At 49.5% G+C, this 25,080-nt stretch overlaps 3 protein-coding genes across 4 annotated transcripts in view; 2 read left to right on the forward strand and 1 right to left on the reverse strand.

Moving 5' to 3' along the window:
* Nucleotides 1-25,080, reverse strand: part of LOC137535392 (zinc finger protein 665-like) — a 976,927-nt gene that overhangs the window by 633,238 nt on the left and 318,609 nt on the right. The gene's annotated exons all lie outside the window — the stretch shown is intronic.
* Nucleotides 1-25,080, forward strand: part of LOC137535857 (uncharacterized) — a 532,348-nt gene that overhangs the window by 500,897 nt on the left and 6,371 nt on the right. The window lies entirely within an intron of this gene.
* Nucleotides 9,461-10,435, forward strand: LOC137535860 (gastrula zinc finger protein XlCGF66.1-like). The gene is made up of 4 exons (XM_068257742.1): nt 9,461-9,605; nt 9,691-9,894; nt 10,021-10,155; nt 10,241-10,435. Exons 1-4 carry the CDS (start codon nt 9,519-9,521, stop codon nt 10,433-10,435), a joined length of 621 nt encoding a protein of 206 aa, XP_068113843.1. The 5' UTR covers nt 9,461-9,518.

The following is a 25,080-nucleotide window of genomic DNA, read 5'->3' on the forward strand; positions in this document are numbered from 1 at the left end:
GTTCGCGAACCCTGTTCGCAAACTTCCGCGAAAGGTTCGGTTCGCAAAAAAGTTCGTGAACCGCAATAGACTTCAATGGGGAGGCGAACTTTGAAAATTTGAAAAAATTCTACCAGCTAGAAAAAATGTTTCAAGAGCTCTAATACCTGGAGGCACACCTGATAGAATGAAATACACATCACTGCTGGAGGACCCGCCCACCCTCCCTCAAGCTAGGTCCTTTATACCATTTGACTCAGTTGTCTGCCTACACTAATTAATTATGGGACAGCTGGTACACACTCTGCTAGGGAGATTTTAATTGGCCACCTCCCTCCTCCCAGAAGAGACCCTCCTCCCTCCGGTAGGAGGTAGAAGGGGAGGTGGGAGGTGGCCAATTAAAATCTCCCTAGCAGAGTGTGTACCAGCTGTCCCATAATTAATTAGTGTAGGCAGACAACTGAGTCAAATGGTATAAAGGACCTAGCTTGGAGGAGGGAGGGTGGGTGGATCCTCCAGCACTGAGAGCAGTGTGTTTGGCAATAACATGTCTGCTGACAGTGATATGGAGGGTCAAAGTTTTGCTCAATGGGGCAAATCGAACTTCCACAAAAGTTCGCCTGATGCAGGCGACCGCGAACCCCCAAAGTTCGCCTGGAACCGTTCGCAGGCAAACCGCGACATCTCTAATCAGGAGGAATAGGAGGAGAAGGAGAGGAGGTGGCAGGAGGCCTGCCTGCAAGCCGTCGAGGTGTCACAAGTTGGTCCTCTGCACAGCCACGTACTCCCTGCTTGCCATCGTTCACCAGGTTGACCCAATGGGCTGTGTAAGTAATGTAGCGGCCCTGACCGTGCTTGGCAGACCAGGCATCCGTGGTCAGGTGGACCCTTGACCCAACGCTGTGTGCCAGAGATGACACCACTTGCCTCTCAACTTCACGATACAGTTTGGGTATCACCTTTTTAGAGAAATAATTGCGGTCTGGTATCTTCCACTGCGGTGTCCCAATGGCCACAAATTTACGGAAAGCCTCAGAGTCCACCAGCTTGTATGGTATCAGCTGGCGAGCTAACAGTTCCCCCATGCCAGCTGTCAGACGCTGGGCAAGGGGGTGATTGGAAGAAATTTGCTTCTTCCGCTCAAAGATTTCCTTCACGGACACCTGGCTGCTGTGGGCAGAGGAGCAGGAACCGCTTAAGGGCAGAGGCGGAGTGGAGGAGGGTGGCTGTGAAGGTGCAAGGGAGAAAGTGGCTGAAGATGCTGCACCTGAAGGAGGAAGAGGAGAAGGAGGGTGGCTTTTCTTTTGTGTGATGTTTTTATTCAGGTGTTCTTCTCATTGCAGTTTGTGCCTGTTCTCCAGGTGCCTTCGTAAGGCATTTGTCCCTACATGAGTGTTGGCCTTTCCACAGCTCAATTGTTGGAGGCAGAGAGTACAGATGGCATTGCTCCGATCTGAGGCAGACACATTAAAAAGTTTCCGAACCGCTGAGCCCCCTTGGGGTGATGGCACTATGGTGACATCAGCAGCTGACATTGTAGGGCATGTTGGCTGGCTGTCCATAGGTGGCGATACATGGCGCCGGACACTGCCACTAGCTGTTTCTGATGACGAGCTCCCCCTGCTTCTTACAGGAACTCGTCTCCTCCTACTCCTGTCTGACTCCCCCTCTGAACTGTCCCCATGTTCATCTCCTCTATTGGGAACATATGTAGCATCCATATAATCGTCATCATCATAATCATCCTGCCCAGCTTCGCTTTCCTCAGACACCTCCAAAACTGCACCAACAGCAGGTACTTCATCATCCTCCTCCTCACACATTACGTCCATAGTGTCGCCTAACTCACACATATAAGGTGGTGTAACTTGCTTAGCGCCTTCATCTTGTTGTATCAGTAGTGGCTGTGAATCAGTGATTTCACCACCAAATAACTCCTGCGAAGTGTCAAATGCAGCGGATGTGGTGCTTGTAGTAATGCTGATGGCTGCGAAAGATGAGGTGTTCTGTGTTAAATAGTCAACCACGTACTGACAATTTTGGGAGGTGATGGGATGTGCCTTCTTCTAAGCACTGTACTTTGGGCCAGGGCCACATGAAATCACATCAACATGACCTCGCACAAACCTGCCAGGTGGCCTTCCTCTGGGTCTGCCTCTACCTCTTCCGCTACCTGTTTTGTCCGTTTTGTCCATATCCGGGGGGGGGGGGGGGGGGATGAAGTGAAAGGTATGCACTGATTTGACGAATACAATGTGCAGTCACACAGGTGCAGCAGTTAACAGGTATGCACAGAGTGGTATATCACACTGTGTGCACTCATGTAGGTAGGTGGGTTCACTGAACACAACAGCTAGGTATATGCAGTGATGAGGTGGGTTCACTGAACACAAAAGGTAGGTATATGCAGTGATGAGGTGGGTTCACTGAACAAAACAGCTAGGTATATGCAGTGAGGAGGTGGGTTCCTTCAACACAACAGCTAGGTATATGCAGTGATGAGGTGGATTCACTCAACACAAAAGGTAGGTATATGCAGCGATGAGGTGGATGCACTGAACACAACAGCTAGGTATATGCTGAGATGAGGTGGGTTCACTCAACACAAAAGGTAGGTATATGCAGTGATGAGGTGGATGCACTGAACACAACAGCTAGGTATATGCTGAGATGAGGTGGGTTCCTTGAACACAAAAGGTAGGTATATGCAGTGATGAGGTGGGTTCACTGAACACAACTGCTAGGTATATGCAGTGATGAGGTGGGTTCACTGAGCACAAAAGGTAGGCATATGCAGTGATGAGGGGGGTTCACTGAACAAAATGGCTAGGTATATGCAGTGATGAGGTGAGTTCACTCAACACAACAGCTAGGTATATGCAGTGATGAGGTGGGTTCACTCAACACAACAGCTAGGTATATGCAGTGATGAGGTGGGTTCACTCAACACAAAAGGTAGGTATATCCAGTGATGAGGTGGGTTCACTCAACACAAAAGGTAGGTATATGCAGTGATGAGGTGGGTTCACTGAACACAACTGCTAGCTATATGCAGTGATGAGGTGGGTTCACTCAACACAAAAGGTAGGTATATGCAGTGATGAGGTGGGTTCACTGAGCACGAAAGGTAGGCATATGCAGTGATGAGGTGGGTTCACTGAACACAACTGCTAGGTATATGCAGTGATGAGGTGGGTTCACTCAACACAAAAGGTAGGTATATGCAGTGATGAGGTGGGTTCACTCAACACAAAAGGTAGGTATATGCAGTGATGAGGTGGGTTTACTCAACACAACAGCTAGGTATATGCAGTGATGAGGTGGGTTCACTCAACACAAAAGGTAGGTATATGCAGTGATGAGGTGGGCTCACTGAACACAACAGCTAGGTATATGCAGTGATGAGGTGGATTCACTCAACACAAAAGGTAGGTATATGCAGGGATGAGGTGGGTTCACTCAACACAACAGCTAGGTATATGCTGTGTAAGTATATGCAAAAGGTAGGTATATGCAGTGATGAGGTGGGTTCACTGAACAAAACAGCTAGGTATATGCAGTGATGAGGTGGGTTCACTCAACACAACAGCTAGGTATATGCAGTGATAAAGTGGGTTCACTGAACACAACAGCTAGGTATATGCAGTGATGAGGTGGGTTCACTCAACACAACAGCTAGGAGTATGCAGTGATGAGGTGGGTTCACTCAACACAACAGCTAGGTATATGCAGTGATGAGGTGGGTTCACTTAACACAACAGCTAGGAGTATGCAGTGATGAGGTGGGTTCACTCAACACAACAGCTAGGTATATGCAGTGATGAGGTGGGTTCACTTAACACAACAGCTAGGAGTATGCAGTGATGAAGTGGGTTCACTGAACACAACAGCTAGGAGTATGCAGTGATGAGGTGGGTTCACTCAACACAACAGCTAGGTATATGCAGTGATGAGGTGGGTTCACTTAACACAACAGCTAGGAGTATGCAGTGATGAGGTGGGTTCACTCAACACAACAGCTAGGTATATGCAGTGATGAGGTGGGTTCACTCAACACAACAGCTAGGAGTATGCAGTGATGAGGTGGGTTCACTCAACACAACAGCTAGGTATATGCAGTGATGAGGTGGGTTCACTTAACACAACAGCTAGGAGTATGCAGTGATGAAGTGGGTTCACTGAACACAACAGCTAGGTATATGCTGTGATGAGGTGGGTTCACTCAACACAAAAGGTAGGTATATGCAGTACTGGGTATTACAATGTGCACCTGTCACACAGGTAGTTACTGAATGTGCTGGGCCTGGCAGTGGCACACACACAGTATGAATTATCAAGGATGTATAATGCAACACAAGTGTCAGTGGGACACACAGAAAAAAATAAATAAATAATAAGAACAGGATTAGCTCTCAGGTGTTGTGGGGTGCTATTTTAGCAATAAGAATCAGCCAGGAGCAAGCTAACAAGCCAAGAGCCTAACTAATCTTTCCCTATGAGAGACAGTCTGCAGCAGCTTGCCCTTCTCTCACTATTGCTTGCACACGAGTGAGTGTAATGGCCGGCGCTCCCTGCCTTATATACAGGGGGAGTGGCTCCAGGAGGGAATGTAGCCTGATTGGCTACAATGTGCCTGCTTACTGTGATGTAGAGGGTCAAAGTTGACCCTAATGGAGCATTATGGGGGTGAACCAAACTTCCAGGAAAGTTTGCCAGTCTGCGCGGTCGCGAACCCCCGGAAGTTCGCCAGGAACCGTTCGGGCCATCTCTAGTATCCAAGTGTGTACGTGTGTACGTGTGTGTGTATATATGGGTATATGTTTTAACTTACAGATCTACTGCATTATATTATGATTGAATATTGTATACAGGAATTTATTGGTATAGGATTCTGCTATTTATATCCTATTTCTTTTTTATGCCTTTACTATTGTATTATTATATATGTTTTTATGGGGTGTAATTAGTTAATACCTGACAAGATACCTCGCTGGTCATGTGACACAATTCTTTTAATAATAATGAGTATTTGAACAAACTCCTATGCATTACTATTCGAAAGATCGACTATCTATCTATGATATTAGATATCATTGCAGTTTATTTTTTAATTGAACTCTTAGCTTATTGTTTTACCCTCTTAGTTGCTCCTGTTAATTTCCTGAAGAAGCGGGTAAAATACCTGCAAAACGCGTTGCACTGCTTTGTGGAGTATACAATAAAATCTGCCTAAATTAGACAATTCAAGTCTTCAGTGGGGAGGTAAGTCCAGCACTACTTCCCATTTTAAACGGTTTTTGTAACGATCGGTGAAGCACAGAGAGGATCTGATTACCGGTGATCTGCAGTATCACTGGGAATACAGACGTATACCAGATTATAAGTGATCTGCAGTATCACCGATAATCCGATATACCAGCTAACCTCTGTTCACCTGAGTAGAGTGTAGTGTTTTGGTGCAACAGTAACACTTTGAGGACAAAGCCTCAGCGCAGTCGGGAGTACTGCACGGATTCCTTCCGCAGACCTGGACTCTCCAAGACGGGAGGAGTCAGGCTGACAGGAGGAAGGATTGTCTGGAAGTAACCCACAGGAGGAAGGGTCACTAACAGAGCGCGGAACCGCCTTTAACAGCAAGGTCGGTTCTCGAGGTCGGACAAGCCAGGTCGTACACACACGGACAGATAAAGTACAAGATCAGGAGGCAAAGGCGGAGTCTAAATACAGGCAGGGTTCGGCAACAGGGTATCAGATATATCGAGGTACAAAATCAGGAGGCAGAAGCAGAGTCTAGGAACGAGCCGGGGTTCGGCAACAGAGTATCAGAAATATCGAGGTACAAGATCAGAGTTCAGGAGGATAGTCGGGCAGGCAATAGGTCATAACAGATAATCACAATCAAACTAGTACTTTAGCTATCAACAGAATCTAGCTAAGTGTAGGATTACAGCTCCAGCTGGTCCCGGCACACTTGCGGATCTGACTACGGATCTGGGTGCTCCCACATATGTGATCGCAACGCCAGACAAGGAACAAGTGAACAGCCAGCAGTATATATACACAAGGACCTCTCCAGGACCTCCCTAATTGCTGGACCAATGAGAGCAGTGGAAAATGTCAGCTGACCCGCCTGGTCAGCTGACTCCCTTCTGGCTGTTATTTAAGCTCTGCCTCTGTGCGCGCGCGCGTGTCATACTGAATCCAGGTGGACTATCAGTCCCAGCCACGCCAGCACTGTCCTGCAATGTAACCTGTGAACTGCGTGCGGGAGCCGCCTCCAATGCGGATTCCACCGCTGTCAATGCGGATTCCGCCGTTCCCAATGCGGACTCCGCCGTTCCCAATGCGGATTCCGCCGCTCTGCCTAAGCGGCATGCGGCGGTTTTTCCGCGTTGTGACGCCCTGCTGGACGCGGAAACAGCCGCCTCACCTTGCGAGACGGCGGCTTTTCCGCGTTTCTTCACAGTTTTTAGTGCTTTTTAGTCTTACTGTCATTTCTCCCCCAATATAGCCAATAGCCATGTCCTCCCTGTGTCCCCCAGCATTGCCATTATCCTCCAGTATGTAATGTCCCCCACCCCAGTAATGCCATTTCTCTCCCAGTATAGCCATGCCCCCCCCCCCCCCCCCCGTGTCCCCCAGCATTGCCATTATCCTCCAGTATGTAATGTCCCCCACCCCAGTAATGCCATTTCTCCCCCAGTATAGCCATGTCCTCCCTGTGTCCCCCAGCATTGCTATTATCCTCCAGTATGTAATGTCTACACCCCAGTAATGCCATTTCTTTCCCAGTATAGCCATGTCCCCCCTGTGGCCCCCAGCATTGCCATTATCCTCCAGTATGTAATATCTACACCCCAATAATGCCATTTCTCCCCTAGTATGGCCATGTCCCCCCTGTGTCCCCCAGCATTGCCATTATCCTCCAGTATGTAATGTCCTCACCCCAGTAATGCCATTTCTTCCCCAGTATAGCCATGCCCCCCTGTGTCCCCCAGCATTGCCATTATCCTCCAGTATGTAATGTCCTCACCCCAGTAATGCCATTTCTCTCCCAGTATAGCCATGCCCCCCCCCCCCCCCCCCGTGTCCCCCAGCATTGCCATTATCCTCCAATACGTAATTTCCCCCACCCCAGTAATGCCATTTCTCCCACAGTATAGCCATGTCCTCCCTGTGTCACCCAGCATTGCCATTATCCTCCAGTATGTAATGTCCCCCACCCCAGTAATGCCATTTCTCCCCCAGTATAGCCATGTCCCCCTGTGTCCCCCAGCATTGCCATTATCCTCCAGTATGTGATGTCCCCCACCCCAGTAATGCCATTTCTCTCCCAGTATAGCCATGTCTCCCCTGTGTCCCCCAGCATTGCTATTATCCTCCAATATGTAATGTCCCCCACCCCAGTAATGCCATTTCTTTATCAGTATAGCCATGTCCCCCCTGTGCCCCCCAGCATTGCCATTATCCTCCAGTATGTAATGTCCCCCACCCCAGTAATGCCATTTCTCCCCCAGTATAGCCATGTCCCCCTGTGTCCCCCAGCATTGCCATTATCCTCCAGTATGTAATGTCCCCCACCCCAGTAATTCCATTTCTTTATCAGTATAGCCATGTCCTCCCTGTGTCCCCCAGCATTGCCATTATCCTCCAGTATGTAATGTCCCCCACCCCAGTAATTCCATTTCTTTATCAGTATAGCTATGTCCCTCCTGTATCCCCCAGCATTGCCATTATCCTCCAGTATGTAATGTCCCCCACCCCAGTAATGCCATTTCTTTATCAGTATAGCCATGTCCTCCCTGTGTCCCCCAGCATTGCCATTATCCTCCAGTATGTAATGTCCCCCACCCCAGTAATTCCATTTCTTTATCAGTATAGCCATGTCCTCCCTGTGTCCCCCAGCATTGCCATTATCCTCCAATACGTAATGTCCCCACCCCAGTAATGCCATTTCTCCCACAGTATAGCCATGTCCTCCCTGTGTCCCCCAGCATTGCCATTATCCTCTAGTATGTAATGTCCCCCACCCCAGTAATGCCATTTCTCCCACAGTATAGCCACGTCCCCCTGTGTTCCCCAGCATTGCCATTATCCTCCAGTATGTAATGTCCCCCACCCCAGTAATGCCAATTCTCCCCCAGTATAGCCATGCCCCCCCCTGTGTCCCCAGCATTGCCATTATCCTCCAGTATGTAATGTCCCCCACCCCAGTAATTCCATTTCTCCCCCAGTATAGCCATGTCCCCCATGTGTCCCCCGGCATTGCCATTATCCTCCAGTATATAATGTCCCCCCACACCAGTAATGCCATTTCTTCCCCAGTATAGCCATGTCCCCCTGTGTCCCCCAGCATTGCCAGTATCCTGCAGTATGTAATGTCCCCCACCCCAGTAATGTCATTTCTCCCCCAGTATAACCATGTCCACATTCCATTTCTCCCCCTCCCCCCCATGCAGAGTAGTAAAAGGAAGGATTACATTTGTGTATAGCTAGCTGTCACAGTGTGCTCCAGTCCTCTGCTCCCATTAGCCTCTGCCTCTCCTCATATCCTCATCCATCTACCACTACCAGCACTGCTGTAACATCACAGGAATGGTAACAGTGGGAGGGGGATGTGAGGAGAGAAGGCCAGCTGGAGAGGAGGCAGAGGGAGGACAGGACTGCAGCACGCTGTGAGTATAGTACACCGGTAGCTATAAACCAGCTTATAATGCTTTCCTGCAATACTCTGCATTGCCCTACCACCCACAAGTGACAGCAATGGGGAGTAATGGGGGAGGGGGATCCTGTATTGGTAGTTCACCACTGACAACTGTACAGCCTAGATTATCCTCTGCTTATTATCTATCAAAAGGCAGCAGCATCCTGTACAGATCACATGACCACATCACTGAGGATGGATGAGGACCAGAGTCACATGACCAAGAGGATATTCAACCTCACCCTGGAGATCATCTGCCTGCTGACTGGAGAGGTGAGGAGGATTCTGGGAGGTCACACGATATCACTCTTATGTCTGTAAATAATACACACACCTGACTATAGACGTGTGGAGGATTCTGGGAGGCCACATGACACCACTCTCATCTCTGTTCATAAAACACACTTGACCAGAGAGGTGAGGAGGATACTTGGATATTATATACATTTAGGTTGAGAATCCTATCATTTTTCTGCTATGGAAAAATGCACAACAATGCGAGTGAATGGGCTCATTTCCATATTATGCAATTTTCTGTTTGCGTAAAAAGAACTGACAGCATGCTGCATTATTTTGGACACAGTTTACCATGTAATGATTGTCAATTATGCTAGATGCATGCAAAAATTTGCATAAGCCATTATGACAAATTGTACTTTATATGGAAAACTGCATGCAAAATGTAATATCCTTGTGGAAAAAACAGCCTTACCTTTATTTTTGTCTCTTTTACTAGGGGTTTAAATTACCAAAAATTGCAATTGTTGCACCATTAACTGAGCAGGACTCTCTGCACACACCGTCTCCCATCCCAGTGTCCCCTCATTACTGCCTGATGCCATATTCCCTGAGACCAGAGAGGAGGAAGAGGAAGAAGATTCTGGAAATCATCAGGAAGATGATGGAGCTGCTGACAGGAGAGGTGAGCAGTGCTGGGAATTATGGGACATTATCCAGTAACAGCAAGGGGTGTGTCTGGGTGGTGACTGTATCATTATGTGTGTCAGGTTCCCATAAGGTGTCAGGATGCCGCTGTTTATCTCTCCATGGAGGAGTGGCAGTATATAGAAGGACATAAGGACCTCTACAAGGACATCATGATGGAGAATCAGACAAGCTTGAGTTTTGTCAAGATGGAACAAAAGAAGATTGATTTAAATGAGACTATTTTGAACTTCACCCTTGAGATCATCAACCTACTGACTGGAGAGGTGAGGAGAATTCTGGGAGGTCACATGACATCATTCTTCACTCTATTTATAAAAAACACCACTGACCAAAGAGGTGGAAAGGTTCCTGGGAGGTCACATAACATTATTGTTGGTCTTTCTTTACAGAGTTTTCCTTCAGTGAAGTCTGGTGATCATGTGACCATCACAGTGCCCCCACCTCACATCCTAATTTCAGAGAATCAGATTAAGCAGAAGATTCTGGAAGTCACCAAGAAGATGATGGAGCTGCTGACAGGAGAGGTAAGCATTGCTTGGAATTATGGGACATTTTCCAATCACAACAAGGGGTGTGTCTGGATGGTGACACTATTATTGTGTGTGTCAGGTTCCTATCAGGTGTCAGGATGCCACTGTCTATTTCTCCATGGAGGAGTGGCAGTATATAGAAGGAAACAAGGACCTCTACAAGGACATCATGGTGGAGAATCAGCCGCTCCTCACATCACCGGGTAAGAAATGTAAAGGAGAGACCAGAACGGAGGGTTACCTAGATCCCCCTCATCTGATACTCACATGGTGACAATGGATGCGATCCAATTCACTTTTTATTCTATGTTTTCTCCTAGGCGATAACTTTACATCTTCTGTTTAAAATAACTTTTGCACTTTGCAATTGAAAAAGTTCCAAAAAGTAGGTGAAAAAGTACCATCAAGATTATTCTGAGTATTTTATTGCTTGCTGGTGGCTTTAACCACTTCCCCTCCCCCGGGACAAGTAACTACATCCCTGCATAATCCCATATCTCCTTGCAGGGAAGTAGCTGCAATGTCCCTCCCCACCACGCACTCCCGCTCACCCATGTGCTCGTTACCGCCACCGATCGTTAGCCAGGAGATCAATGAATGGGAACACAGTTCCCATTAATTTGTCTCAGTCCTCGTGTGAATAACCGCCTCAATCCATGAGATGGCGCTGTCATTTACAAAAGCCGATACTTACATGCAGGGATGGAAAGTGTTCCACCACGTCCTCCTTCTGGCGGAAGTGCAAAGTTCGGTAGTGAGTGGCAGGGATGCTCATCCGGATCCCGGATACCCGGGTAAACCCGGGTATCCGACCATTTTTCAGGTATCTGGATCCGATCCGGATCCGGATACCTGGGCCACTATCCGGATAGCTCTATCCGGATATCTGGTCGCATAATCCGGGTACCCGCGGATACCCGGCCAGATATCCGGATCCGGATAGTGTAAGTTAGGAGATGATGTCATTGAGCCAATCAGAGGGCTCCCAGCCAATCAGAGGGCTCCCAGCAGAAGCCCTAGCAACCAATCACAGAGGGGAACCCTGGCCAGCCCCACCTGACCTCATTGAGCCAATCAGAGGCCAGCAGGACAGTATAGGGAATAGGCATTCCCGCACTTGATTTCCCGCTCGATTCCCGTCGACTCGGTTATTTCCAACATGTCCGATTTGCGTTTCGATGGATCGTTAGGTCGATTTGGCATAATTTACATGCAAATCGACCTAACGATCCATCGAAACGCAAATCGGACATGTCGGAAATAATTGAGTCGACGGGAATCGAGCGGGAAATCGAGTGCGGGAACGCACCGTGTGTACCCGCCACCATAACACAGTGTGCACTGTCTGTCCTCTAATCTGCGGTTTGTCACTCTGTGCTGATTTGATGTAAAGTCCAACCCCGATTTTATTAAAGTAAATATACCCCACATCATCTGGTGACATCATCACGTATAAGTTGTACTATGTCTGGTGGCAGCGGCAGCCGGGGGAGGGGCAGCAAGGGCAAGAGGACGGAGCAACATTACGGCCACCCTCAGAAGGTCTGCCGTGTCAGTGTCGACCCCAGCGGGCAGCCTACCCTCAGTCAGCGAGCTTTTCGCTCCAGGCGCCGCGATTGAACTCAGGGCTGTTAGCCGCCCGCAAGGAGTTTGAGGAGGATGTTCTGGGTTTTGAGGAGGGGGGTATGATGTTGATGATGGGATGAAGAACCGTGACTACCATCCGCAGGATGGGGATGTCAGCTCTGACTCTGAGGAGGAGGATGCGTCGGTGGGTTTGGCATGGAGGATCAGCATTGCAGACAGTGACCGTCGAATGCGGGACCCACCACATCCTTCTGCCGCTACCACCAGCCGCACCACTCAACCCCCAACCGCCACAGGGAGAAAAGCCGCAGCATCCCATTCAGGCCGTAGGGGATTCTTCACCTCCCCAATCTGGCCGCCACAGTGCCACAGGCCACTGCTTCTGATACCGCCACCTATATTCAACCCAAAACACAATTGCGCTGTCATTTATTTGGAGGTGTCTGGGCTGAAAACTGTCATGTCCCAGTTGTGCGATTGGACTTTGGACACAATGTGGGCTGCACGACCGCTGTCTGGAACCTAGTCCTGATGTTAATTGACTGCTTTTTATTTTTTTTTTTCATTTTAGGTCCAACAATTTTTTAATTAGTGTTTCCCTTTAAAAAACATGATGCTACATGCATCATTTACCCTAAAACCCCTTTAAAAGCTATTTAAAGGGCACTTCCGGTTTTTCTATCCGGGTACCCGAATAGGTCGGGTACCCGCGGGTAATTAGGTCGGATATCCGGATCGGATCCGGATAGCAGCAAGGCCGGATCCGGATACCCGGATCCGGGCATCTGGGTACCCGGATCCGGATCCAGGCGGGTAATGAAAAGCACTACCCGAGCATCCCTGGTGAGTGGTGTAAGGCGTCTCATATGTGGCGTATGACTAGAGTTGGGCCGAACGGTTCGCCTGCGAACGGTTCCATGCAAACTTCCATGGTTCGCGTTCGTGTCCCGCAGGCGAACCTTTGCGGAAGTTCGGTTCGCCCCATAATGCACCATAGAGGGTCAACTTTGACCCTCTACATCACAGTCAGCAGGCCCAGTGTAGCCAATTAGGCTACACTAGCCCCTGGAGCCCCACCCCCCTTATATAAGGCAGGCAGCGGCGGCCATTACGGTCACTCGTGTGCCTGCATTAGTGAGAGTAGGGCGAGCTGCTGCAGACTGTCTCTCATAGGGAAAGATTAGTTAGGCTTAGCTTGTTCCTGGCTGCATACCTGTTCTGTTCAGTGAGCCCACTGCATACCTGTTCAGTGAACCTGCCACTGCATACCTGTTCTGTGAACCCACCACTGCATACCTGTTCTGTGAACCCACCACTGCATACCTGTACTGTGAACCCACCACTGCATACCTGTTCAGTGAACCCACCACTGCATACCTGTTCAGTGAACCCGCCACTGCATACCTGTTCAGTGAACCTGCCACTGCATACCTGTTCTGTGAACCCACCACTGCATACCTGCTCTGTGAACCCACCACTGCATACCTGTTCAGTGAACCCACCACTGCATACCTGTTGTGTTCAGTGAACCCGCAACTGCATACCTGTTCTGTTCAGTGGATCCGCCACTATATACCTGTTCAGTGAACCCGCCACTGCATACCTGTTGTGTTCAGTGAACCTGCCACTGCATACCTGTTCTGTGAACCCGCCACTGCATACCTGTTCTGTTCAGTGGACCCGCCACTGTATACCTGTTCAGTGAACCCGCCACTGCATACCTGTTGTGTTCAGTGAACCTGCCACTGCATACCTGTTCTGTGAACCCACCACTGCATACCTGTTCTGTTCAGTGGACCCGCCACTGTATACCTGTTCTGTTCAGTGAACCCGCCACTGTATACCTGTTCAGTGAACCCACCACTGCATACCTGTTGTGTTCAGTGAACCCGCCACTGCATAACTGTTCTGTTCAGTGGACCCGCCACTGTATACCTGTTCAGTGAACCCGCCACTGCATACCTGTTGTGTTCAGTGAACCTGCCACTGCATACCTGTTCTGTGAACCCGCCACTGCATACCTGTTCTGTTCAGTGGACCCGCTACTGTATACCTGTTCAGTGAACCCGCCACTGCATACCTGTTCTGTTCAGTGGACCCGCCACTGTATACCTGTTCTGTTCAGTGAACCCGCCACTGTATACCTGTTCAGTGAACCCGCCACTGCATACCTGTTGTGTTCAGTGAACCCGCCACTGTATACCTGTTCTGTTCAGTGAACCTGCCACTGCATACCTGTTGTGTTCAGTGAACCCGCCACTGTATACCTGTTCTGTTCAGTGGACCCGCTACTGTATACCTGTTCTGTTCAGTGAACCCGCCACTGTATACCTGTTCTGTTCAGTGAACCCGCCACTGTATACCTGTTCAGTGAACCCGCCACTGCATACCTGTTGTGTTCAGTGAACCCGCCACTGTATACCTGTTCTGTTCAGTGGACCCGCTACTGTATACCTGTTCTGTTCAGTGAACCCGCCACTGTATACCTGTTCTGTTCAGTGAACCCGCCACTGTATACCTGTTCTGTTCAGTGAACCCGCCACTGTATACCTGTTCTGTTCAGTGAACCCGCCACTGTATACCTGTTCTGTTCAGTGAACCCGCCACTGTATACCTGTTCTGTTCAGTGAACCCACCGCATCAGTGCGCATACCTGTGCAGTTAAGTGAACCCACCTACCTACGTGAGTGCACGCAGTGTGATATACCACTCCGTGCATACCCGATATGGACAAAACAGGTAGAGGAAGAGGTAGTGCCAGAGCCAGAGGAAGGCCACCCGGCAGGTCTGCGCGAGGTCGTGTAAATGTAATTTCGTGTGGACCTGGCCCACAGTACAGTGCTCGGAAGAAGGCACGTCCCATCACCTCCCAAGATTGTCAGGACGTGGTTGAGTATTTAGCGACACAGAACACCTCATCTTGCTCAGCCACCAGCGCTACTACTAGCACCACTTCCGCTGCATTTGACACTTCGCAAGAATTATTTAGTGTTGAAATCACTGATGCACAGCCATTGTTGTTACAGCCAGATGAATTTTCACCAGCTCATATGTCTGAGTTACGCGGCAACACTATGGATGTAACGTGTATGGAGGATGAAGGACCTACTGATGGTGCATGTTTGGATTTGTCTGAGGCAAGCGAAGCTGGGCAGGATGATTACGATGATGACGATGATAGGGATCCTCTGTATGTTCCCAATAGAGGAGATGAAGAGGGGGACAGTTCAGAGGGGGAGTCAGAGAGTAGTAGGAGGAGAGAAGTTGCTGAAAGAAGCTGGGGCAGCTCTTCGTCAGAAACAGCTGGTGGCAGTGTCCGGCACCATGTATCGCCACCTATGTACAGCCAGCCAACTTGCCCTTCAGCATCAGCTGCTGAGGTCCCCATAGTGCCCACATCCCAGGGTGGCTCAGCGGTGTGGAAATTTTTTAATGTGTGTGCCTCAGATCGGACCAAAGCCATCTGTTCGCTCTGCCAACAAAAATTGAGCCGTGGAAAGGCCAACACTCACGTAGGGACAAGTGCCTTACGAAGGCACCTGGAGAAAAGGCACAAACAGCAATGGGATGGCCACCTGAGCAAAAGCAGCAGCAGCACACAAAAGAAAAGTCACCCTCCTTCTCCTCCTCCTCCTTCAGGTGCATCATCTGCTTCTGCTGCTTTCTCCCTTCCACCTTCACAGGCACCCTCCTCCACTCCGCCTCTGCCCTTGAGCGGTTCCTGCTCCTCTGCCCACAGCAGCAGTCAGGTGTCCGTGAAGGAAATGTTTGAGCGGAAGAAGCCAATTTCGGCCAGTCACCCCCTTGCCCGGCGTCTGACAGCTGGCGTGGCTGAACTGTTAGCTCGCCAGCTGTTACCATACCGACTGGTGGACTCTGAGGCCTTCCGTAAATTTGTGGCCATCGGAACACCGCAGTGGAAGATGCCAGGCCGCACTTATTTTTCGAGAAAGGCCATACCCCAACTGCACCGTGAAGTTGAGAGGCAAGTGGTGTCATCTCTTGCGAAGAGCGTTGGGTCAAGGGTACACCTGACCACGGATGCCTGGTCTGCCAAGCACGGGCAGGGCCGCTACATTACGTACACAGCCCATCGGGTCAACCTGGTGATGAACGATGGCAAGCAGGGCGCAGCGGACCAAATTGTGACACCTCCACGGCTTGCAGACAGGCCTCCTGCCACCTCCTCTCCTCCTGCTACATGCTCTTCGCTGTCCTCCTCCTCCTTGGCTGAGTGGCAGTTCTCCTCTCCAGCTACACAGCCCCAGCTCCGCAGGGCCTATGCTGCATGCCAGGTACGACGGTGTCACGCCATCTTAGACATGTCTTGTCTCAAAGCGGAGAGTCACACTGGAGCAGGTCTCCTGGCTGCTCTTAAGAAACAGGTGGATGAGTGGCTGACCCCGCACCACCTGGAGATAGGCAACGTGGTGTGCGACAACGGCAGCAATCTGCTTGCCGCTTTGCATATGGGGAAGCTTACACACATACCCTGCATGGCACATGTCATGAATCTAGTTGTTCAAAGATTTGTGTCAAAGTACCCTGGCTTAGCGGATGTCCTGAAGCAGGCCAGGAAGTTCTGTGGGCATTTGAGGCGGTCTTACACAGCCATGGCACGCTTTGCGGAAATTCAGCGGAAAAACAACATGCCGGTGAGATGCCTCATTTGCGATAGCCCGACTCGCTGGAATTCGACCCTGCTCATGTTCTCCCGCCTGCTAGAACAGAAGAAAGCCGTCACCCAGTACCTCTACAACTACAGCAGAATGAAACAGTCTGGGAAGATGGGGATGTTCTGGCCCGACAACTGGACACTGATGAAAAATGCATGCAGGCTCATGCGGCCGTTTGAGGAGGTGACCAACCTGGTGAGCCGCAGTGAGGGCACCATCAGCGACTTAATTCCCTACGCTTACTTCTTGGAGCGTGCTGTGCGTAGAGTGGCGGATGAAGCTGCGAATGAGCGTGACCAGGAACCGTTACGGCAGGAACAGGCATGGGACCAATTTTCATCAGACCCAGCTGTTTCCTCAACACCTGCGGCAGCACAGAGGGGGGAGGAGGAGGAAGAAGAGAAGTCGTGTGCAGAAGACGAGTCAGACTCAGAGGATGATGAGCAAGGTGTTTCTTTGGGGGAGGAGGAGGAGGAGGGGACGGCGGCAGGAGAACACCCGCAGCAGGCGTGGCAGGGGGCTTGTGGTGCTCAACCTTCCCGTGGTATTGTTCGCGGCTGGGGGGAGGAGGTTGACTTATGTGACGTCACTGAGGAAGAGCAAGAGGAGATGGAGGGTACTGGATCCGACTTTGTGCAGATGTCGTCTTTTATGCTGTCCTGCCTGTTGAGGGACCCCCGTATAAAAAACCTCAAGGGGAATGAGCTGTACTGGGTGGCCACACTACTAGACCCTCGGTACAGGCACAAAGTGGCGGACCTGTTACCAACTCACCTGAAGGTGGAAAGGATGCAGCACATGCAGAACCAGCTGTCAACTATGCTTTACAATGCCTTTAAGGGTGATGTGACAGCACAACGCCAGCAAGGTACCACTGCCACTAATCCTCCTCCCGTGTCCACGCAGTCAAAGACAGGACGCTCCAGCGATCTCATGGTGATGTCGTACATGCGGACGTTCTTTAGTCCAACGCCTCGCCGTAGCCCTTCCGGATCCACCCTCCACCAACGCCTGGAACGGCAGGTAGCCGACTACCTGGCCTTAAGTGTGGATGTAGACACTGCTGTGAACAGCGATGAGGAACCCTTGAACTACTGGGTGCGCAGGCTTGACCTGTGGCCAGAGCTGTCCCAATTTGCCATCCAACTTCTCTCCTGCCCTGCCGCAAGCGTCCTGTCAGAAAGGACCTTCAGCGCAGCTGGAGGCATTGTCACTGAGAAGAGAAGTCGCCTAAGTCACAAAAGTGTTAAGTACCTCACCTTTATCAAAATGAATGAGGCATGGATCCCGGAGGGCTGCTGCCCGCCCCAAGACTAAGTCAGTCCCCGCACACACAGCATCTCTGCCTGCACGCCGTGTGACTGGCTGCCTGGCCTGCCCCAAGAAGACTAAGTCGCTCCCAGTCCCTCCACACAGCATGTCTGCCTCCAGGCCGCTTGACTACCTTCTCCGCCACCACCAACAGGGTCCGGGACTCCAGGTGGATTGCTGAATTTTTTAGGCCGCTGCTAGCAGCGGCCGCTGTAATAATTTTTCTGGTGCGTGTACATGACTGCCTAATTTTTCTGGCTGCACTGCGGGCAGCTGCAACAACAAAAGAAAAGGCATGTACATGCGCCCATTCCCCTTCGTGATCATTACCTTGCCGTGGTGAAGGGGCTTGCGTATCACAATGAAGCAATGACCGGCGCCTAGATGAGTGTCTCGGGGGGCACACAAAAGATAATAAGGTCGTTGCTTCATTGTGGTCAGACCAAATTTGATCAGCTGGACAGTCACTGTTCTGTCATTCAGCTACATCAGCCAGGTGACCATATGGGCTGTAAAGCCACCAAAACCTGCACTCTCGCCATGGTGCGCACCAGTCCAGCACGGCCGTCACTACACAAACAGCTGTTTGCGGTGCGTTACACGGTGAGTTTGGTGTGTCAGTGTGAAGCAGTACCTTAATTACACTACCTGATTGATGTATACACATGCAAGATGTTTTAAAGCACTTTAGGCCTGTCATTTAGCATTCAATGTGATTTCTGCCCTTAAAACGCTGCTTTGCGTCAAATCCAGATTTTTCCCGGGGACTTTAGGCATGTATCCCACTCCGCCATGCCCCCCTCCAGGTGTTAGACCCCTTGAAACATCTTTTCCATCACTTTTGTGGCCAGCATAATTTTTTTTTTTTTTCAAAGTTCGCATCCCCATTGAAGTCTATTGCGGTTCGCGAACTTTAACGCGAACCGAACGTTCCGCGAAAGTTCGCGAACCCGGTTCGCGAACCTAAAATCGGAGGTTCAGCCTAACTCTACGTATGACACCAATGACACGCGTAGGATCCACGGACGTCTGGGAAGGTTAACCCTCCCATCCCGCGGTCACAGGTGGAGTAATTAATCTTTATTACAATTCCGAATTCGAGTAGATCACTACTCGGAAGCCCATCCCTGCTTACACATCCACGCATAACTTCCTGATTGTGTAGTAATACTACACATAGGAAACGTATGCACGAGGACATCTTGTGGCCAAATAGTAAAAGCACATCTAAAACCTCTTTTTTTTTTTTTTTTTTTTTTTTTTTTACTAACAAACTATTTTTTTAATTTAAAATTAACCCCTTACCTCCCACACTCCCCAATAGTTCCCCCCCCCAAAAAATTTTGTAAAAAAAAAAAAACAAGAAAAATATACAATTTAAAAAAATATATATAAATAGTTACCTTAGGACTGAACTTTTTAATATGTACTGTAAGTCAAGAGGGTATATTACTGTTACTTTATAAATTATGGGCTTGTAATTAGTGATGGACGCAAAACTGAAAAAATGCACCTTTATTTCCAAATAAAATATTGTTGCCATACATTGTACTTGGGAAAAATGTTAATTGTTGCAATAACTGGGACAAATGGCCAAATAAAATGTGTGCATTTTAATTACAGTAGCATTTATTATTTTAAAACTATAATTGCTGAAATCTGAGAAATAATGAATTTTTTTCCATTTGTTCTTATTTTTCCTGTTAAAACACATTTAGAATAAAATAGTTCTTAGTAGAAAGTACTCCCCAAAGAAAGCCTAATTGGTAGCGAAAAAAACAAAATATAGATTGTTTTGTTGTTGTAAGTAGTAATAAAGTTATAGGCAAATGAATGGAAGGAGCGCTGACAGGTGAAAATTGCTCTGTTTTTTTAAGGGGAAAAAAAACTATTGGAGGTGAAGTAATTAAAACACATTTTATTTATAACCAGCTGATGGCCCGGCATTGCCTGGGAATGTATTTGGTTCCTGTTGTCTCTGCCTACTTTGTCTAACCTTGACACACAGTCACTCAATGATCAGGTTTATGAGCTTTGGGATCCTTGGCATCAATAATTTGTATTTTCCCATTGAAATCAAACAGATCTGATTGGATGTTTGTGGCTCCACCCCTTTTCTGAATTTGAACCCCAATCACCCAATGACCAACTGTATCAGATTTGAAGCCCGTGCCATTAGCAGTGCAAAAATGGCAGTGATTTATATTTTCCCCTTGAAAATCAATACGTGAATTTTGATTGGCTTGGCTTGAATCGGCAGTAAATATAGAATAATGTGTATCTGTATTGCTGTTGTGACTGTCACTGCTCACAGACTGGCCATATTAGGGGTTATGCTATGTGCTCATGTTAGAATTTTGCCATCCATACCTCTCATTCATGATAGTATTTGGTGACAGCTTACTTACAATAGCAGTACAGACACCCTGAGGAAGAGAAAGGTCTCTTTATTCTCTCACACCCGGCTGTCCTCTTTCCCTCTGAGACTTTAGCAGTGGCCGCTTGCTACTTTCAGCAGTGCTGATTAACCTAATAAAAAAAGGCCTCAATTCACCAGAGGATAGAGAGAGGAGTGTTCGGTAGCAGGCGATAATGGTGCAATAATGGAGCGATATGGATGCAAAAACTGTGCGATAAACGGTCGGTAGTTATGCGGTGTTAGTGATTTGCATGCGATACTTTGCCTCTCTGGATGCTGGAAGTAAAGGATTGTGGGTAGGAGGAGGAGGTTATTACCAGCACGTGACCGCAGAGGGTTTCCCTCCCTGTTTTTTGACCCTCTCCTTCCATTACAAATCCCTCCCTCCATTTTGCATATCCGAGATGAAAAACTAACTATAAGAAGTAACTTCTCAATATATCTTATCTAAAGTTTAGATAGTTTACACAGCAAATCTAGCTGCAAACAGCTTCAATAGAATATGATCATTTCTTCCTGTGATACAATGAGGGCAGCCATGTTGTTTGTAAACATTACACAGAGGCAGGCTTATCTGCATCTTGAGCAAAAAAGCCTAATTTTCCCCCTCCTCCTCCCTCCTCTCCTCTGCCACTGAAATCTCTGGCTAGTAATACCTTCCCCTCCTCCTGCCCAGACTGAGCTCCCATAAGCCATTGTTACTGTCTGAAAGTGCCTTGGCGCTCTGAAAACCTGTGGGCGTGGCTTGTTTAGTTTATAGGGCATTAGAGTATTAAAACAAAAACAAAAAAGTATTTGGCTTGAGGAATGCCCTATAAACAATAGGAAAGGAACACAATTATGCAATGAGTAAAAGTTAATCTCGGATCCACTTTAAGCATTTACAATATTAAAGGGAACCAGAGACGAAGCACCCTTGTGTATTTTACCATGTATATCAGTAAGAACATTAGAGAAAACACTTACCATGCTCTCTGTTTCATCCTCACTGCTAAAAGTGTCTGTTATCAGCAGTCACAAGAATCCCAGACTGAGCAATTAAATCTGGCTTTGCTGGGAATGATTATTGCTGAGTCATTATAGCAGAGCCACAAGGGGGCAGGCTTGGGCTTCAAATAACACCACAGAAGACAGACTCGGCTATAATCTTTCTGTAGCAAAACTAGACTGAGCAGCCTGAATGCTCAGTCGGGGATTCTTATCAGAGGTGATAACAGTCAGATTACACAGAGAACAATGAAACAAAGAGCAGATTAGGTGTTTACTGTCATGTCCCCACTGATTTATAAGGTAAAATACAAGCGGGTGCTTCATCTCTGGTTCTCTTTAAGTGGATGGGTGAAACGGAGGAGGTATTTGGATACATTTTCACCCGCACTCCAGATGAAAAATGTATCCAGATTCCTTCTTTGTTTCACCCATCCACTTAATATTGTAAATGCTTAACCATTTTACAACTGAGGGGTTTTACCCCTGAAACACCAGCGCGATTTTTACCTTCCAGCGCTGCTCTCATTCTTGTATTTATGTACTATGATTGGTTATTGGGGACTGGAGTCCCCATAACCAATCATTGTACTGCAGAGCCGGGGTGTGTGTGCGCGCACGCGGGTCGCGGGGGCGCGCGCTGCACGTTTGTTTATCTTACGTTGTTATGAATGAAGACTGCTTCTGTTTGAAGCAGTCTTCATTCTATTCGCAATCGGCGAGGCTAATTGGATTTAGGAACACTTGTGCCTAGCGTCCAATTGGTCACCTGCTGTGCGGGCTGGCTGGAGTGCGCGCCGGGAGTTCCCCGCCCACTCCCAGCCTGTAAACAAACAAGTGCGCCTTTCTCCGTCCCTGGGGGTGAAGCGGTGCGCAGAGGGACGGAGAAATTTAGCACTGGGGGGCAGTGGCGTAGCTAAGGAGCTGTGGGCCCCGATGCAAGTTTTACAATGGGGCCCCCCCAAGCACTCTATACATAACAATGGATACGGCGCACCAAAACCTGCCAATGGCAACTACAATGTCAGAGGTGCAAGAAGGGGATGGGGAACAGTTTGTTAATGATTACCAGTATTCAAAGCATCTATAGAAGTGATTATTATGAGCACAGGACCAATAGAGAGCTAATACTGTAGTTGAGGGAGGGCCCTTTGGGGCCCCTCTGGCCTAAGGGCCCCGATGCGGTCGCTACCGCTGCAACCCCTATTGCTACGCCCCTGCTGGGGGGGTGAAGTGGTTAATATTGCTTAATATGCTAAATAGTGTAAATGGGCTGCTCTCTGGTGCCTGAAATATGTACAGTGTAGGCTGTTACTGTGTGCTGCTAGTACACTAGCTGCAGTGTGTGCTGCTCTCTGGTGCCTGAAATATGTACAGTATAAGCTGTTACTGTGTGCTGCTAGTACACTAGCTGCAGAGTGAGCTGCAGCAGCTGTGAGAAAAAACAGATATCTCCAGGTACATTCAGGGGAAAAATAGATGAAAAATAATGAATGGCCACACCCCCTTTTCCCCTGGTGAATTGTGATTTTGAGAAAAAGCGACAACTAACTATCGCCTATTTATCGCCTATTTATCGCACATTTATCGCATGGATTTCTCTCTGTCGATATTTCACCCTATACTTCTGGAGAATTGCTATTTTGAGATATCATAGGATGTAAATTACCTCCCATGAGATAAATACAGTAGTTCGGTAACCACTGCCTACCTCCCAACTTTTGAAAATGCCAAAGAGGGACACTTAAGCCACGCCCCCTGAGCGGCCTTAAGCCACACCCCTGCTTTTGCAGGAGCGTGACAATGGGAGGAAGGAGGGTGCCAGGGGGTTGGGAGAAGGGTGCCACTGGGTGGGGAGGAAGGTGCCCGTGGGGGGGAGGTGGGTGCCACTGGGTTGGGAGGAAGGTGCCCGTGGGGGGGGGAGGTGGGTGCCACTGGGTGGGGAGGAGGGTGCCAGTGGGTGGGGAGGAGGGTGCCCGTGGATGGGGAGGAGGGTGCCATTGTGGGTGGGGAGGTGGGTGCCATTGGGTGGGGAAGAGGGTGCCCATGGGTGGAGAGTAGGGTGTCCATGGGTGGGGAGGAGGGTGCCACTGGGTGGGAGGAAGGTGCCTGTGGGTGGAAAGTAGGGTGCACATGGATGGGAGGAAGGTGCCTGTGGGTGGAGAGTAGGGTGCACATGGGTGGGGTGAAGGGTGCCACTAGGTGGAAAGTAGGATGCCAATGGGTGGGGAGGAGGATGCATCTTGGTTGGGAGGAGGGTGCCCATGGGTGCGGAGGAGGGTGCCACTGGGTGGAGAGTAGGGTGCCCAGGGGTGGAGAGGAGGGTGCCATTTAGGGTGGGGAGGAGGGTGCCACTTTGGGTGGGGAGGAGGGTGCATCTGGGTGGGGAGGAGGGTGCCACTTTGGGTGGGTAGGGTGAGGAGGAGGGTGCCACCTTGAGTGGGGAGGGGGGTGCATCTGGGTGGGGAGGAAGGTGCCTGGGCAGAGAGGAGGCAGAAAAAAAATCGATGCTCTAGCAGCGCAATGTGGGGAGTGGGGGCTGCATCATTCCTGCCTCCTTCCCTCCGGCTCTCTGAAGCTGCCTACTGTGTGTGCCCCCCACCTTCCCCCGATGCACTGTTTGCGCAGTGGTGGTCACATACCTGTCTATGCACTTGTACGGGAGCCGGCCCTTCTCTTCTAGTTCCTGTTTCCTATGACGTCATAGGAAACAGGAAGTAGAATGAAGCCGGCTCCCGTACAAGCGCATAGACAGGTAAGATGACCACCGCTGCGCAAACTGTGCATCCGGGGGCAGGGCCACGCACAGTAGGCAGCTTCAGAGAGCCGAAGGGAGGGAGGAATGATGCAGCCCCCACTCCCTGCATTGCGCGTCTGGAGAATCGTTTTTTTCTACAGTCACCTCTGAGGCTGCCTAGCCCGGGACTTCGGGGGGTGGCAGCAGGATAGCGGGAGGGGGCCCCCAACCCGGGACAGTCCCGGCGAAAACGGGAGGGTTGGGGGGCATGCCACTGGTGAATTGAGGCCAACGTGTTACATTTCTGCTAATTTAGTTCCAGGGCTGATGCCCTTATCTCATAGTTCAGCCACCTTAGTGTGGTCAGCAGTTGCTTAGCAACCAAGGAGGCTATCTACGAGGAATTGTCTGCATCTCAGCTCTTCCTGTGTGTCTGACACAGCTGAGACACACGGCCTTAGACCCAGAAGTGGAATTGTGACATCATTGGCTTGTAAGTACGCACTGCCAGATTTAAACTCCTGGAAGTATAGCTATACAGCGATTTAACCCTTGGAAGAAGTGGCCGCTAATGTAAAACTGCTGTCAGGCTTGCTTTAGTGCCCTGCACCCATTGCCTGACTCCTCTCTTTTACCTCGGTATGTCAGGCTTGCTTTAGTGCCCTGCCCCCACTGCCTGACTCCTCCCATCACCTCGGTATGTCAGGCTTGCTTTAGTGCCCTGCACCCACTGCCTGACTCCTCCCATTACCTCAGTATGTCAGGATTGCTTTACTACCCTGCACCCACTGCCTGACTCCTCCCATCACCTCGGAATGTCAATGCTTGCTTTAGTGCCCTGCACCCACTGCTTGACCCCTCCAATCACCTCGGTATGTCAGGCTTGCTTTACTGCCCTGCACCCACTGCCTGACTCCTCCCATCACCTCGGTATGTCAGGCTTGCTTTAGTGCCCTGCACCCACTGCCTGACTCCTCCCATCACCTCGGTATGTCAGGCTTGCTTTAGTGCCCTGCACCCACTGCCTGACTCCTCCCATCACCTCAGTATGTCAGGCTTGCTTTAGTGCCCTGCACCCACTGCCTGACTCCTCCTATCACCTCGGTATGTCAGGTTTGCTTTAGTGCCCTTCCCCCACTGCCTGACTCCTCCCATCACCTCGGTATATCAAACTTGCTTTAGTGCCCTGCACCCACTGCCTG

Source organism: Hyperolius riggenbachi, chromosome 10 (genome assembly GCF_040937935.1).
Source record: "Hyperolius riggenbachi isolate aHypRig1 chromosome 10, aHypRig1.pri, whole genome shotgun sequence".
Lineage (NCBI taxonomy): Eukaryota > Metazoa > Chordata > Amphibia > Anura > Hyperoliidae > Hyperolius > Hyperolius riggenbachi.

Bases quoted from the DNA above. Each gene is read 5' to 3' on its own strand.
- LOC137535860 (XM_068257742.1), top strand. From the start codon at position 9,519: ATGCCATATTCCCTGAGACCAGAGAGGAGGAAGAGGAAGAAGATTCTG. The intron at 9,606-9,690 runs GTGAGCAGTGCT...TATGTGTGTCAG, and splicing joins TGGAGCTGCTGACAGGAGAG to GTTCCCATAAGGTGTCAGGA. The intron at 10,156-10,240 runs GTAAGCATTGCT...TGTGTGTGTCAG, and splicing joins TGGAGCTGCTGACAGGAGAG to GTTCCTATCAGGTGTCAGGA.